Source organism: Portunus trituberculatus, chromosome 9 (assembly GCF_017591435.1).
Source record: "Portunus trituberculatus isolate SZX2019 chromosome 9, ASM1759143v1, whole genome shotgun sequence".
Classification (NCBI taxonomy): domain Eukaryota; kingdom Metazoa; phylum Arthropoda; class Malacostraca; order Decapoda; family Portunidae; genus Portunus; species Portunus trituberculatus.
Genome location: NC_059263.1, coordinates 947,501 through 962,500, shown reverse-complemented (window position 1 = coordinate 962,500; position 15,000 = coordinate 947,501). Strand labels below are relative to the sequence as shown.

The following is a 15,000-nucleotide window of genomic DNA, read 5'->3' as shown; positions in this document are numbered from 1 at the left end:
TAATTGTTAGTGTTGCAAGAATTAAGAGTAGGTTTTAAGAATGAGGAATATGTCTAAAGGTGTGGTATAGGGATGGACAGAGAAATAGACGCATGTTTCATTGAGTGGAGGCAGTGAGAGGCTGAAGCAACCGTCCTTGTGGCAACAATGAGGTGGCGAGACCAGCACTTGCTTTACCAGTGTTTGTGAGCATTGCAACAGTTTATGGTTGTGAAACTCTGCCTGTTAAAGAGGATGGCATTGAAGAGGTACTGAATGCTGAGAACACACACACACACACACACACACACACACACACACACACACACACACACACACACACACACACACACACACACACACACACACACTACCAGACACCTTATTGTACCCTTCCTCCCATAGAACCACCTTTCCTACCACCAGACACACCCTCAGAACCACCTTTCCTATTACCAGACACACCCTCAGAACCACCTTTCCTACCACCAGACACACCCTCAGAACCACCTTTCCTACCACCAGACACACTTTATTAGTCCCTTCCACCTTCAGAACCACCTTTTCTAACTCCAAACATCTTATTGTATCTTCCCATTCTTAGAACCACTTTTCCTACCACCAGACACTTTTTCGTTCCCTCCCACCCTCAGAACCACTTTTCCTTCTACTATACACACACTTTTTTGTTCCCTTTCATCCTCAGAACCACTTTTCTTATCACCAGGCATGTTATTGTACCCTCCCACCCTCAGAACCACTTTCCCTACCATCAGACACACTTTATCATTTCCTTCCACCCTTCCTCAGATGGCCCAGAGTCGTCAGAAGTGGAGCTGGAACCAGAACTGGACCAGGTTGTGTTTGCCGGAGACTCCCTTCGCTTGCGGTGCCGAGTGACCAGCGCACAGGAGGGCCATCAGGTGTGGTGGGCCAAGGGCGAGACACACCTCCTGCCACGCCAACCCTCGCTACACAACCACACTTCCGCCACTGTCACCGGCTACCTCGACCAGCACCAGCAGAGAGGAGGAGCTGTGGTCAGGAACACCTACCTGCCTGAAGCTATTGAGAGGTGAGGTTTGGGCAGGCTAGGCTGGGTTGGGTTTGGGTTAAGTGAGTTTTTGTTGCCTTTGGTTTGGTTTGGTTGAGTTACATTCGATTCAATTTAGTTAGGTTAGGTTAGATTTAGTTTGATTAAATTATGTTCTGCAACTCAAAAAAAGAATAAAACATCTATTTCTTGCAACTTCCATCACTGTTATCATTCTGTTGACCTTCAGTTTAGTTAGGCTGCATTCAATTAGATTAGGTTTGCTTTGATCAGTTTAGGTTAGGTTAGGTTATACAACTTGAAAAAGGAAAAGAATCCCAACATTGACTTCTAAACTCCGTCACTCATCACTGGTGCCATTCCCTAGCCTGGTGGAGATAGACGAGCTGAACGGCACACACAGCGGGGACTGGTCGTGTCTGGTGCAGGGGCAGAAGGGCAACCACACCCGCACCGTCAGTATCTACGTGATCGCCCACGACACCAAGTACTGCCCCATGAACGGTGAGAGCAGACTTGGGTTGAGGGGAAGCGGGAAAGTGTGTGAGGGCAGATGTCTAAGTAACTATTTAGAATTGAAACAGTTACCTCAGATCACTCAGTTTACTCACTCGCTCCTGAGATGTGTGGACTTCAGTATTCACAGGGTGGTGATGTGTAGAGGTAAAAGAAGGAGGAAGGAACGAAAACTATGATACAATAATGTTACCTTTCTTATTCCTAATCTAACATAACATCACAATACCTCAATATAATGTTGCATGTTCTTCCTCAACCTTTCTTCCTTAACATAACATAACACCACCACATACCACCTCTTCCTCACTCAACGCTCCAACTTAACATCACACTATCTCAATATAATGTTACTTAACCGTCATCTCTTCCATAACTTAACACCATCACACACCACTCACTCCTCGCTCTGTCCTGTCACCTCATTCCACTCCCTCCTTACAGCCACCAGTGACAACCGTGGCTCCTATGTGTGGCCGAGGACAGTGGCCGGCGTGCGGGTGGAGCTTGCCTGTGCTGGCCTGGTCCCGCCCCATCAACGCGGCGCACACAAGTTCACCTCCAAGACTGCCAGCACCACCATCTCCATCAGCACTGGGAAGCACCACCGCACGCCTGTCAATGCTGCCTCAGCCCTGCGCTCCCCACAGTGGCGCATGGCGGAGCACACCTGCTCTGAGGACGGGGAGTGGGAGGCTCTGAACACTGCCAGGTGCCCCTTCGTCTCAGAAACCACCAAGATACTGGAACAGTTTGCCTTGATGAATGTGGTGACCACCAAGACGAGTTTGATGGTCAGCGCTCAGTCTTTGAGGAACTTCACGAGGGAGGGGAAGAACCTACAGGACCCCATGGATGTCGTGTTCCTGGCTAAGACAGTGGAGCAGTACACAGACTTGCTCACCACCCTCTCTAGCTCTAAGGAGACAGCCAACACTCTCATCGACATCATCAGCGCCTCCATGTCAGCCACCAAGGGTCAGTGAGGCAAGGGGGTCTGACTGGAAATGGGGAATGAAGGAAGAAGGGCAAGGAAGGGGGTTGGCTGCAGATGGGGAGGGAGAGACAGGAAGCAAGGAAGGGGTTTGGCTGTAGGTGGGGAGGGAGAGACAAGGGGCAAGGAGGGAATCTGACTGGAGGTGGGAAGTGAGGGAAAGGGGGGAAGGAGAGGGTCTGGCTGCAGGTGTGGAGTGTTGGTGTGGGTTAGTGAGGGAGGAGGAGGCAAGGAGAGAGTTTGGTCTTAAGTGGGGAGTGTGTGAGTTCTTGTGGTGGTTTATCTAGAGATGCTCATAAGAAAAGTATAGTTTTTGTCTTATATATGTAGTTGTAGTCTTTTCTAGGCACATTGGCTCTTGAAGTGCTAAAAACTGATATGACAGACATTTTTCTCTCTCTGTGTGTCTGTCTCTGTCTCTGTCTCTCTGTCTCAGTCCTGCAGTCATACATAGACACAATCAGACACATTTATCTCCCTCCCTCATCATCTTCCCATAACTTTATCTGACCTGAAGAACACAACTCGCCTACACACATTCATACATACAAGAACATCCACCTCCTATGACACTCTGGGCTCTCTTCCTGCTCTTAACAAACATCACCATTCATTACAATCACCTATCATTTAACCTCCATCACCATAACAACACCATTCTCAATAAACACATTCATGCATAAAAGAACATCCACCTCCTTGTATTACACTCTAGGCCCTCTTCTACCCACAGACAACCCCAACAGACATTATTCAGTACAGTCCCCTATCATTTAACCTCCATCCCCATAACAACACTACAGTATACTCAATAAACACACACAGGTAACTCGCAATTTACACGATAGATGCATTCCAAGAGGCATCGCGTATTTCAAAATTCGCGTAAAACAAACTTGTAATTCTCATAAGAAAGAATAGATAATAAGGATGATGCAGGATGTGGTCCAAATCATGTATAAGCAAACCAATATTTTTTTGGTTGCGTATTAACAAAAATGCGTAAATTAAACATGCGTAAATCAAGAGTTACCTGTACGTATATACAAGAACATCCACCTCGGACTCCTTCTATGACACACTCTTGGCTCTCTTCCTACTCCTGGACAACCCCAACAGACACCATTCAATACAGTCCCCTATCATTTAACCACCATCCCTATAACACCATTCTCATCCCCATCACCTCTCCCTCCCCATCAGAGCTCCTGACTAAAGCAGAAGCGCTGGACAGATCTTGTGGCCGGCTGGTGGGGTGTCTATGGGACGTGACCACTCACTTCCCCACCCTCCACCAGGCCATGGCTACTCACTTGGAGATGCATCAGTTCTCCCGTCACCTCAATGCCTTCTCTGGCCAGACCTGCACCTGGTACCGACGCAGCGCCCACTCCACAGAACGTCACTTCAGATGCAACACTAATAATTACGCCAAGCTGTACAGGTGTGTGTGTGTGTGTGTGTGTGTGTGTGTGTGACTTGTTCTGGTAGTGCATTTTTCAGATTTTTGTTTTAGTGAAAAATTTCTTTTTTATATATGTAAGTATTGATATTTTGTTGATCATAAATGGGGATGTTTTAGTCAGTAATCTTGCTCTCGTTTTTTCATTAATTATTTTTAGTCTGTAGCTTGTCGTCAGTTGATTGAAATAAAGTGTGTTTGTATTTGCCTAGTTGTATTGTACAGGATTCAAGGGGGGGGCTCATAGTGTCCTGTCTCCATGTCTCCATTTATCTAATTTTTCCTTAAAGTTATGCATATTATGTGCTGTAACAACTTCATTATTCAATGCATTCCACTTCTCCACTGTTCTGTGTGGAAAACTATATTTTCCAATATCCTTCACACACTGCCTCCTCTTGATCTTCTTTACATGTCCTCTTGTCCTTCCATCTTCTTCTGTCACCAGCACCAGGTTTTCCATGTTTATCTTTTCAATGCCATTAACTATCTTGTACATTGTTATTAGGTCCCCTCATTCTCTTCTATCATGTAAGGTTGGTAGCCCCATTTCCTTCAGTCATTCTTCATATGTTATGTCCTTTAGTTATGGCACCATCTTTGTAGCAATCTTCTGTATCTTTTCTAATCTTCTTGTATCCTTTTAAGCACTCAGAGACCACACCACTGCTGCATGCCTTGGATGTATCATGCTTATGATGATTTTTTTCATCATATCTTTATCCATGAATTGAAATGCCACTCTTATGTTAGTCAACATTTTATATGATATACCAAATAATGGTGGTAATAGTGGTAGTAATAGAAAAGAAGAGAGACATTCTTGACTGCAGCAATAGTAGCAAGAAATGTGAGAATAAGATAGAAAAACAAAAGAATAGATAAATGAGTATCTGCAGGAACCATGGTAGAGGGGGCAGCAACAATTAACATTTGTACACACACACACACACACACACACACACACACACACACACACACACACACACACACACACACACACACACACACCACTCACCACTCACCACTCTCCTTCACCCACAGCAGCGACGACGAGATCCTTGACGTTCAGATTCAGCTTCCCTCCAGCCTCTTCTCCCATGGCAAGCCCTTCCACCAGGCCACCACCACCACCACCTCCCCTGCCAATGCCTCTGACGACGACCCAGCCCCATCCCATGCCCCGGACACCAAAGTGCAGCTCCAGTTCTTTGTGTACAACACGGCCAAGCTGTTCCCCCACATTGGGGCCCGCGGCGACGGCCTGGAGTCTTGGGAGGTGACCAGTCCGGTGATCGGGGCACGGGTGAGCGCCGGGGAATTGACAGCCAACGGGGGTGAATGGAGTGGTGGTTTGGAGGACGTCGGGGTGCTGCGAGTGGAGGACAGCGTGTACGTAACTCTGCGTTCGGCCATCTACAGCTACAGCATCATGCCGGTGTGGTGGCGCGTCAATGCCTCCGCTAACGGCCGGGGTGAATGGTCCAGCGAGGGCTGCAAGATTGTCAAGATGCATAACTCGCTGGTGGTGTTTCGCTGTGACCGCCTGGCCCACTTCGCCCTGCTGCAGGACATGGCCGCACGTCATCGGGGCCGGGGTGGGCCCAGGGAGGGGGCAGCATTCAGGCCCAGTGCCCCGGGAGTGTATGTGGGCAGTGCGGTGTGTGCTGCCTTCCTCATGGCCTCCATTGCAACTTGGGCTGCCCACCACAGCCGCATTGCCACGGCCAGCAAGAACAAGCACTCCCTGCTGAACACCTGGGTGGCACTGCTGCTACTGGTGGCACTATTCACTGCCGGGGCACACCAAACACACCACCGGCCGCTGTGCCAGGGCGTGGGTGTGGCGCTGCACTACCTCACCACCTGTGTGCTGCTCTGGACCACTGTCACCGTCACCAACCTCTACAAGAAGGTGGCCAAGGCTCTGCGGCCGCCCCCACCCCCTGATGAAGCGCCCCCGGATGTCCCACTGCCACCCAAGCCCATGCTACGTTTCTACCTGGTGGGATGGGGCATTGCCCTCATCCTGTGTGGCATCTCGGCCGCAGTCAACCTGCACCAGTATGCCGGTTACCACTTCTGCTTCCTGGCGTGGGGCCCCAGCCTGGGGGCCTTTGTGGCACCCACCGCTGCCCTCACACTCATCCTGGCCACGTTCTTCCTCCTCACTCACTGCTCACTCAGGTAAGTCTTCTCTAGTTTTTATCTCCTTATTTTATATTTATAGTGACTCTTTATTTTATCCTCTGAGTAACTAATAGCTTTAGATTCTGTTTTTGTTCTCTGTTTTGCTCTCATGTGTTCTCTTTACTTATGGTATCTTAAAAAGTACTGTACAAATAGGTCTGGTCTTGAATTAAAACTACTGTGTTAGGGTTTATAATAGTGATTTTAAATAAAGCTGCACTTTCTGAGCATCTTCCCTTCACAATCAATAGTGAGTCTTGCATGCCGGCAATAGTGTTTGTGCCAGTACCAGTGCCTGTGTCACTGCTGGGCCTCCCCACAGATCACTGCGTGCCACCTACCCTGCCACAGCTGCCGCCACGGCAGAGACCACAGAGCTGGAGCTGCTGGATGCTGCCTCACCTGCAACAGAGGTGGCAGGGCCTGGGGCTGCGGCGGAGGAGGTGAGCCTGGCCTCGCGGGACACAGCAGCCAGTGTGACGGATGGTCAGCACAGTCCACTGACACAGCTGCGTGCTCATGCCGTCACCCTGCTACTGTTTGGCCTGACATGGACAGCAGCGGCCATCACCACAGCGGCGCCCTTCCAGGAGATCATCCCACACCACACAGCTATCTTCAGCGCCATTTATGCCATGTGTGCCAGCAGCCTGGGTATCTTCATCTTTGTGTTCTTTTGTCTGAGCCGAGGGGATGTGTGGGAAGCGTGGCGGAGCTGCTCCTGGGGTGGCCTGCTGCCACGGCGAGGAAGGAAGGAGGAGGAGGAGGTGCGTCTCACCTTAGCGCCAGCCAACAACACCACCATTGCCACCCAGAACAACCAGAGTGCCGTGCGGCCCAGCGACAACCGTGGGCCGCGGGACGCTCCCTCCACACACAGCCTGGAGTCCTCCCACACCCACAACACCAACAAGTCCTCCTCGGTGTCGCAGAGCATCCTGACCTCCACCAAGGGGGATGGTGTGGTGGTGGCCAAGACAGCCAACAATCTGCAGCTGCTGAGCCTGGGCGCTATGACCAACGACCTGCACTACGCCCCTGAGCTATTTTACAACCCCAAGCAGGCTGGTGTGGCCAAGCGGTTCTTCCAGAAGCAGCGGCTGCGCCAGATGGTGAAGCAGAACAACCTGGAGGTGAACCGTGCTGACAGCGACTGCAACTCCACCGTGTACCGGCCCAAGATGTCCCGTGCTCTTAACTGCGACGCCAACACCCACCGTGGTTTTGACCCGGCCTGCCTCGGGGCATCCAGCAAGGTCAACAACACCAACATCCACGTGGACACCGTGTTCCCCTACCTGGGCAGCGAGATGCAGCCTGGCAGCAGCAAGCAGGCCACCAAGGACCCCACGCCAGAGGTGCTATGCGTACTGGGCCCCGCCCCAGACCTCTACCAGGCGGCGCCGCGGGGCACCGAAGGGGAGCGGGGTTGGGCCACCATACCCCGCAAACCCAGAGCTTTCATGGAGGAACCCCTCAGCCCTCTACGGCGAGGTGGCTCCTTCCCCAGCATCACTGAGGAGGGGCGCCCCGCTTCCCGTGCCCCCAGCCAGACCTCCACCTTAGACCAGCCACCATATCCCCTCCCCGACCCCCTGCCCCAGCAACACCCTCGCCTCTACAGCTTCCCTCCTCCTGGTGCTGCCCCACACTACCACCATCACCACCATCTCCAGGGTGCTGAGGATGAGCCCCCGTCCCATAAGGCAAGGGGCACCTTCACCCCCGAGCAGGGTGAACGGCCAGACCCTGGGGCAGATGGCTCCCGCACCGGCCGCCCCCACCGCTACCGGCCAGGGCGGGAGCGACCACGGCCAGGCAGGAACAGGCGGCGGCAGCTGCGGGTGCGGGGCGGAAGTGCGGGTGGGTCGGTTGTTGGGGCAGGGGAGGGGCGGGAGGACTGGACGGATGACAACACCCCGCCGGTCATCATCAACTTGTCACCAGGGGACGCAGGGCGCTCCTCAGGGTCTGACAAGGATGCAGTCACCCACCAGTTCATGCCCTTCCCTGTCCTTCCCCGCAATGTGACTCCCCCGGGGCCCCCGCTGAGCATGCTGGACCAGCGGCCACACCCCCAGGACCCCCCAAATCTCATGTGTGTGGACCTGACCTGGCCACATGTCATGGCCCCACTGGGCACCGACCACCCCGGACGCAGCAGACATGAGCCAGCGGCCTGCCAGTGCCTGCACAGCTTCCCCCCGGGGCTGGAGGATCCCGCAGGGCTGGGGGTGTGTTGTGAGGGAGAGGATGGTGGTGCAGCTAGCTGGGATAGTGAGGGGGGTGAGGGGTACTGGTGTGCTGGGGGTGGGGAGCAGCGGGCCAGCGCGTGTGAAGTGAGCGGCTGTGATGCCTCCAGCCTGTGTGGCGGTGGCCTGTCTGGCAGCAGCAGCAGCAGTGGCAGCAGCGGCGGCAGCTGTGGGGAGGGGGCTGGTGGTGTCAGTGAGGGGGGCAGTGTTGACCCGGCAGTGGGCACCAGTCCCCGGGGCAGTGTCAACATTTCTGACTCTCCCTACGACTCTCCCTTGCACCGCCTCCACCAGAACACCCCTGACAGCGGCTCATTGGACTCGGGGCTCCTCAGCTCCCCTGGTAGACCCCCTCTACCTGAAGGGCCCCAGCGGGCAACTCTGCACGGAGAGACCACCACCAGCGCTGAGTCCCTTAACCTGCCGCAGGATGCCCCCTCCCCGTCCTCCCCGGCCTGCTACCTCACCAACAGCTCAGAAGAAACGGTGCTGCGCCGCGACGACCCAACCCAGGACAGTGATGAGGGCACGGGGATGGGGCGGAAGGCAGGGCAGGAGTCGGGACAGGGGACAGAAGTGGGGAGTTGTTCTGGGGAGAGGCAAGCAGAGACGGAGGAACCTGAAGCAAATCCTAAGAGAGAGACTTGTGTGTAGTGGCCCCACCATGTCCCTTCCTGTCCTGCCCCATCCCATCCCACCCTGCCCTGCCCTGCCCTGCCCTGCCCTGCCCTGCCATATCCAGCCCTGCCTCCTCACCCACTCTGATATTTATTGCTATACTGACACATCACCCACAACACAACACAACACAACACATTTTATGAAACACAAAAAATAATCACAATAATGAAATGAAATGGAATTAAAAAGTTAAATGAAATGAAACTTTCCCCCCGAAAAAAACCCTTCAAAATGTAAATAAATATAAATATATATTATATCTATATGAAAAATAAATAAAACTTCATTTGAATATTATTATTAGTTATGTAAACAACAAAAAATCAATTAATAATAGTAATAATAATACAATAATAATAATAACAGTTCCAAATTTCTATATTATGAGCAAGAACAAATTTTACTGTTTTGTCATTTTAACTATTATAACACCCCCACTTTCCCCTTTTCCCCTTCTCCCATCACCTCTATCCCTTCCTCCTTCCTTCCCATCACCTTTATCCTTCCCCTTCACTGGCCTTCCTTATCCCAGTTGCCCTCTTCATCTTCTACCACTCCATCCCCTTCCTTCCTCTTCCTGTCCATCCTTATTCCAGTTTTTCTTTATCTCTTCTATTTATCATTCCTATCTTTCTCTTTTATTTCTTCTTACCTTCCTTTTGATCTTTCTTTCTTTTTTTCTTCTTTATTTCCCATTCTTTTCTTTCCTTATTTATGTTTCTCTCTCCATTAACACATTTCCTTCTATTTTTCCCTACTTTTCTATTAATCTCTTCTCGCTTTTCCAGTTGTTTCTCTATTTTTTTCCCAATCCTTTCTTCCTCTTCTCTTTCACTAATGTTTTCTTTATTACCATTCCCTCATCCTTTTTTTTTCCTTAATTCCTACCCTTTTCTTTTCATTTTCTTTTTTTTTCCTATTTTCTTACCAATCCTCCCTTTCCTTTCTTCTTTTGTTAATATTTCACTTTATTATTCCATCTTATTCCTTTTTTCCACTCTAGTTTTTTTTCTTATTTTCTTCCCAATCCTTCCTTTCTTCTCCTCTTCTCAATATCTTTCCTTTATTATCATTGCCTCTTAACCTTTTCTTTCTAAACTCTTAGTCTCATATATTTTTTTTTTCACTTTTATATATTTTTTATTCTTCCTTATCTTCCCTTTCCTCTCTCTCTTTCTTTTTCTTCCCCTTTATCATCATTCTCTTTTAACCTTTTCCATCTTTTTCACATCTAAACATCCCTTCCCAGTCTTCTTTTCTATGTCATTCTGTCCTCCTATAAACCTCCCTACCCTTCCCTCCCTCCAGTGTCGTAAGAAGCATTAAAAAGAACACCACCAGTATTTATATATTATACAGTATATATATATATTACTTGTAGATATGACATTATTTTGATAGCTCGTTTAAGTTGTTTTTATTTTTATTTGTATGCATTTTTTTTTTATACATTTGAGTGTTTTTTTGAGTGTTAAAGGCAAAATGTGTTACTATTTTTTGTTTTCTCTTTGTAGATATAGAGGGTTTAATTCTCTCTCTCTCTCTCTCTCTCTCTCTCTCTCTCTCTCTCTCTCTCTCTCTCTCTCTCTCTCTCTCTCTCTCTCTCTCTCTCTCTCTCTCTCTCTCTCTTTTTTTTTCCCTTTTCTTCTACATATCAGTTTCTTGATTCTTTTTCTTCCTTTCATCTTTCGCAGCCTCGTTTTCCCTTTCCTTGATATCTTTTTTTTTTCCTTCCTTCATATTTCTTTTATCTCCTTGCTTCTTTTCTTTTCTTCTCTTCTCTTCTCTTCTCTTCTCTTCTCTTCTCTTCTCTTCTCTTCTCCATTGCATTAGGAAACACTAGGGCATTATGAGTACCTAATTTTTTTTCTATAGGCATTTTAGAAACCCAAAGCTTGTGTACTGTATTCTATTTCCTCTCCAATTGAACTAATAGTATACATTTTTCCCCCCTCATCTCCAGTTAGCATTTCTGAGTCTCGTGTTTGTGTGTGTTTGTGTGTTTTTGGACTCAATAAGAGAGACTTTTTAGCTCTCAATTTTTTTTTTTTTTTATTTTTGGTTATGATTCTTTTGTTTACACGTTTCTTTCAACATATACTACATTTGTTATTCTTTTTCCCTCGTGGTCCTGTAAATAAAGATACTTTCCTGCGTGTGTATGTCTGGTTTTTAAAAGACGTGCAATGAATGTGAATTTTATGCGAGGGGTACTTCTCATTATCCTCTACTCTAGCCTAGCCTTATAGTAGTCTGCCGCTGCCTCACAGTTCATTTATTTATTTTATTTTATTTATTTGCTGCTTTAGATGGCGTGTTTTAGTTATTACGTGGTGGAAGTGGTGGCATTTTATCATTTTATTTTCTTTGGACTGAATTGGTTGTTTTGATTGAAAGATTTATTTTATAGTTCATAGATTGGTTTATTTTATTTATTTTATTTTTTTTCCATTTAGTTGACATTTCTTGCTCATTAGTTGGTTAGTAAGCTTCGACTTGTCAATCTTTTAGTTTATTTATTTATTTATTTTGAGTGACAACTTAGAGAAATTAACGTGTCTTAAAGAACTTTTTTTTTTCTCATAACTCTGAAGCATTTATGGTCTTATTCATACACTTTTCATTCATACACTTTTCTTTAGGCTCGTTAATTGTCGAGTTGAATAACAAGTGGTACAGTGATAGACGTTAGGTGGCTTACTGGTTTACTGGTTAGGCCCTTCCCGGTGACTCGCCTGTCTGTAGTGCCTTTTCTTGTGTGTGTGATAGCACCACCCACCCTCACTCCTGACCAGCTTGCTCTTATGAATGGCCAGATACACGCCATGAGCCGCTCTCGGGGCTGGCTGGCTGGCTAGCTGCTGGCGGTGGCTGGTTGGCTGGCTGGCTTGCTGCTGGCGATGGCTGGTTGGCTGGCTGGCTTGCTGCTGGCGGTGGCTGGCTAGCTGGCTTGCTGCTGGCGGTGGCTGGCTGGCTGGCTTGCAGCTGGCTGTGGCTGGTTGGCTGGCTGGCTGTGGCTGGTTGGCTTGCTGCTGCTGGTGGCTGGCTGGCTGGCTTGCTGCTGGCGGTGGCAGGCTGGTTGGCTGGCTTGCTGCTGGCGGTGGCTGGTTGGCTGGCTTGCTGGCGATGGCTGGCTGGCTGGGGACGCGAGGAAAGGAGAAGAGGATCTAGTAAGGGAGCTGGAGCCTGAATGGAGAAATAATTATTGGTGGTGAGTCGCATTAATCTTACCTAATTCCTTCAGTATAATGACTCGTTTTCATTTTGCTTACTATTTGGTTATTCTAAACAGCCTCAGACACATATGTGAGGATTAAAATAGGGAGACTGTGTGGCCACTGATCTGACTTCCGTAGACCGATCCTAATGTAAATGAAACGGTCTAATCAGCCACACCAAAAACTCGGAAGGTAAAAATGTGCCCCAGTACTGAGGAGGGTTAATCTTAAGGTATAACACTTTTATGGAGGGTGTGGAAGGGTAAGGAGTCTCAGGTTTTTATCATTATCATTATTATTTTTTATGGTAATGGTCCAGTATAGCTAGGGTGAAATCTCGAGTCAGCTGTAGCATCTCGAGGGTTAGCGACATTTTCCCGCCACTTTGGGTTTTGTGAAGGTGTGCAGGGAAACTCATTAGCTTTTCTCTTATCCATCCGTTTCTCGTTTTCCTCCTCCTCTTTCTTCCATTTCCTCATCCATTCATCTTCTTTCCTCTTACTATTTTCACCTTTTCTCAATTTTTTTTTCTATTTTCCTCTTTTCCTACGTTTTTCTTCTTATCGCTCGTCCATCACCCGTTTTATATCAGTTTTCCATTCACCTTTACATCTTCTCTTTCTCTCTTCTGTCCCTTTCTCGTTTCTCTCCCCTTTTTTCTCTTAACTAATAGAAAAAAAAAAAATAGGAAGGTGTAGCAATACTGGGCCATTTCCCTATTTACTTTCAACAATGACTCCAGCCCTTAATCTGAAACACTTCCGAGCCTCACCTTCACGATTTTCAAAGGGTTCTGGTTGAAGTTACGCGAGAAAAGGAGAGGAGGATCTAGTAAGGGAGCTGCAGCCTGAATGGAGAAATAATTATTGGTGGTGAGTCACATTGATCTTACCTAATTCTTTCACTACAATGACGCGTTTTCATTTTGCTTACTATTTGGTTATTTTAAACAGCCTCAGACACATATGTGAGGATTAAAATAGGGAGACTGTATGGCCACTGATCTGACTTCCGTAGACCGATCCTAATGTAAATGAAACGGTCTAATCAGCCACACCTAAAACTCAATGGTAAAAATGTGTCCCAGTACTGAGGAGGGTTAATCTTAAGCTTTCTGTAACTCTAGTGATAAGCCGCCGTGATACAGTGGGAACCATGCGTGCTTTGGGGTCCGAGGGGTCTCCAAGCGCACGGGTTCGAATCTTGTCCACGGTCCGAGTGTAGCTTGGGCTTCCTCACTCGGGACAACGGCTTCCTAGCGGGTGGGCTTTGAGATAGGAGGTACCACAAAAAGTATCTCCTTTACCCCATCAATTCCCATGAAAAAAAAAAGCCCGTATGGTGTAAATAAATAAAAAAAAAAGTTGTTTTTTTCTGTATTATCAGCAGGATTTTACTCAACAACTCGGCTCATGGTCTCTGTAGTGCTTGGAAATCGTCGCAGTGAGAAGGAAGCGTTTCTCAAGATGGCGCTTTTCCTCGTGGTGTTGGTATGGGTGTTGCCTTTCAATTGATAATGCAATATTTAGGTTAAATTATCGCCCGGATCAGGAAAAACGAAAACAACATGGTCCTTTTTTCAGCATCGACTATTGAACTCCATGGACAAAATAAATGCTAAACTGTTTGTAAATGTAGCTGTTTTTCTTTACTTTTTTTTCCTGAACTCTTTGGACAATTAGAAGCATAACTGTTTAGGAATGTGTTTATTTATTTATGCATTATTTTATATTTATTTTATCATTATTATTCAATTATTATTATTTGTTTATTTATTTTACTTTTTTTTTCTAAGGGTTACGAAGATAAATGTGACATGATCCCTGTTATTGTTATTGCTGCTGTTGTTATTATTATTATTATTCTCGGTGTGGCATTTAAAAGTCATGCGATTCTTTCTTTTTCCTCTCCTTATTAATTTTTACTTTTATTCATCCATTCACGTTTGTTATTGATGATGTTATTGTTGTTATTGTTCTTATACTTGCTGGTTGGATACTTAACCCCTTCAGTACTGTGACGCATTTTTACCTTGAGCTTTGTGTACGATTAGACCATTTTACTGACATTAGGAAGGGTCTATGGAGGTCAGAAGATTAATGGGAAGGGTCTATGGAGGTCAGAAGATTAATGGCCACAGTCTTCACTATTTTAATCCCCACATAAGTTTCTGAAGCTGTAGCAAATCACCAAATACTAATCTGAATGAATAACAAACCATGTCAGAATAGAGAAGAGTTTAAAACACACCAGATTATCTTACTTCCTTTTCTCTTGCCGTCTTTCTTTCTATGCATTTATCTTTTCTTTCTTCTTCCTTATATCCGGGTCTACGGCGAGGTGTGGGTGGGTGGGTGGGTGAGGTGTGCGTGGGCGTGTGCGCGGTGTACCAAGTGTCCTAGCTGTCTCCCCACTGGTTTCCTCTTCCTGGTTTATTAGTATTCACGACTTTTTAATGAGTTTTTTGCCCCTTCTCTTCCTCCTTCCTTGCTTCCTTCTCTTTCTTTCCTTCCTTCCTTCCTTCCTTCCTTCCTTCTTTCTTTCTTTCTTCCCTTCCTTCCTTCCTTCCTTCCTTCCTTCCTTCCTTCCTTCCTTCCTTCCTTCCTTCCTTCCTTCCTTCCTTCCTTCCTTCCTTCCTTCCTTCCTTCCTTCCT

At 47.4% G+C, this 15,000-nt stretch overlaps 1 protein-coding gene across 3 annotated transcripts in view; it reads left to right on the top strand.

The window, feature by feature from the left end:
• The window catches only part of LOC123501333 (adhesion G protein-coupled receptor A3-like), a 45,285-nt gene extending 35,865 nt beyond the window's left edge, over window positions 1-9,420 (top strand). For 2 of the 3 annotated variants that reach the window (XM_045250114.1, XM_045250113.1), the window contains exons 8-13: window positions 790-1,054; window positions 1,401-1,537; window positions 1,994-2,527; window positions 3,747-3,987; window positions 5,050-6,192; window positions 6,518-9,420. In XM_045250114.1, coding sequence (XP_045106049.1) covers window positions 790-1,054; window positions 1,401-1,537; window positions 1,994-2,527; window positions 3,747-3,987; window positions 5,050-6,192; window positions 6,518-9,101 — 4,904 coding nt within the window. In that variant the 3' untranslated portion in view covers window positions 9,102-9,420. The remainder of the gene's footprint in view (window positions 1-789; window positions 1,055-1,400; window positions 1,538-1,993; window positions 2,528-3,746; window positions 3,988-5,049; window positions 6,193-6,517) is intronic. The other variant, XM_045250115.1, reaches the window with a different exon arrangement.
• The last annotated feature ends 5,580 nt before the right edge of the window (window positions 9,421-15,000 follow it).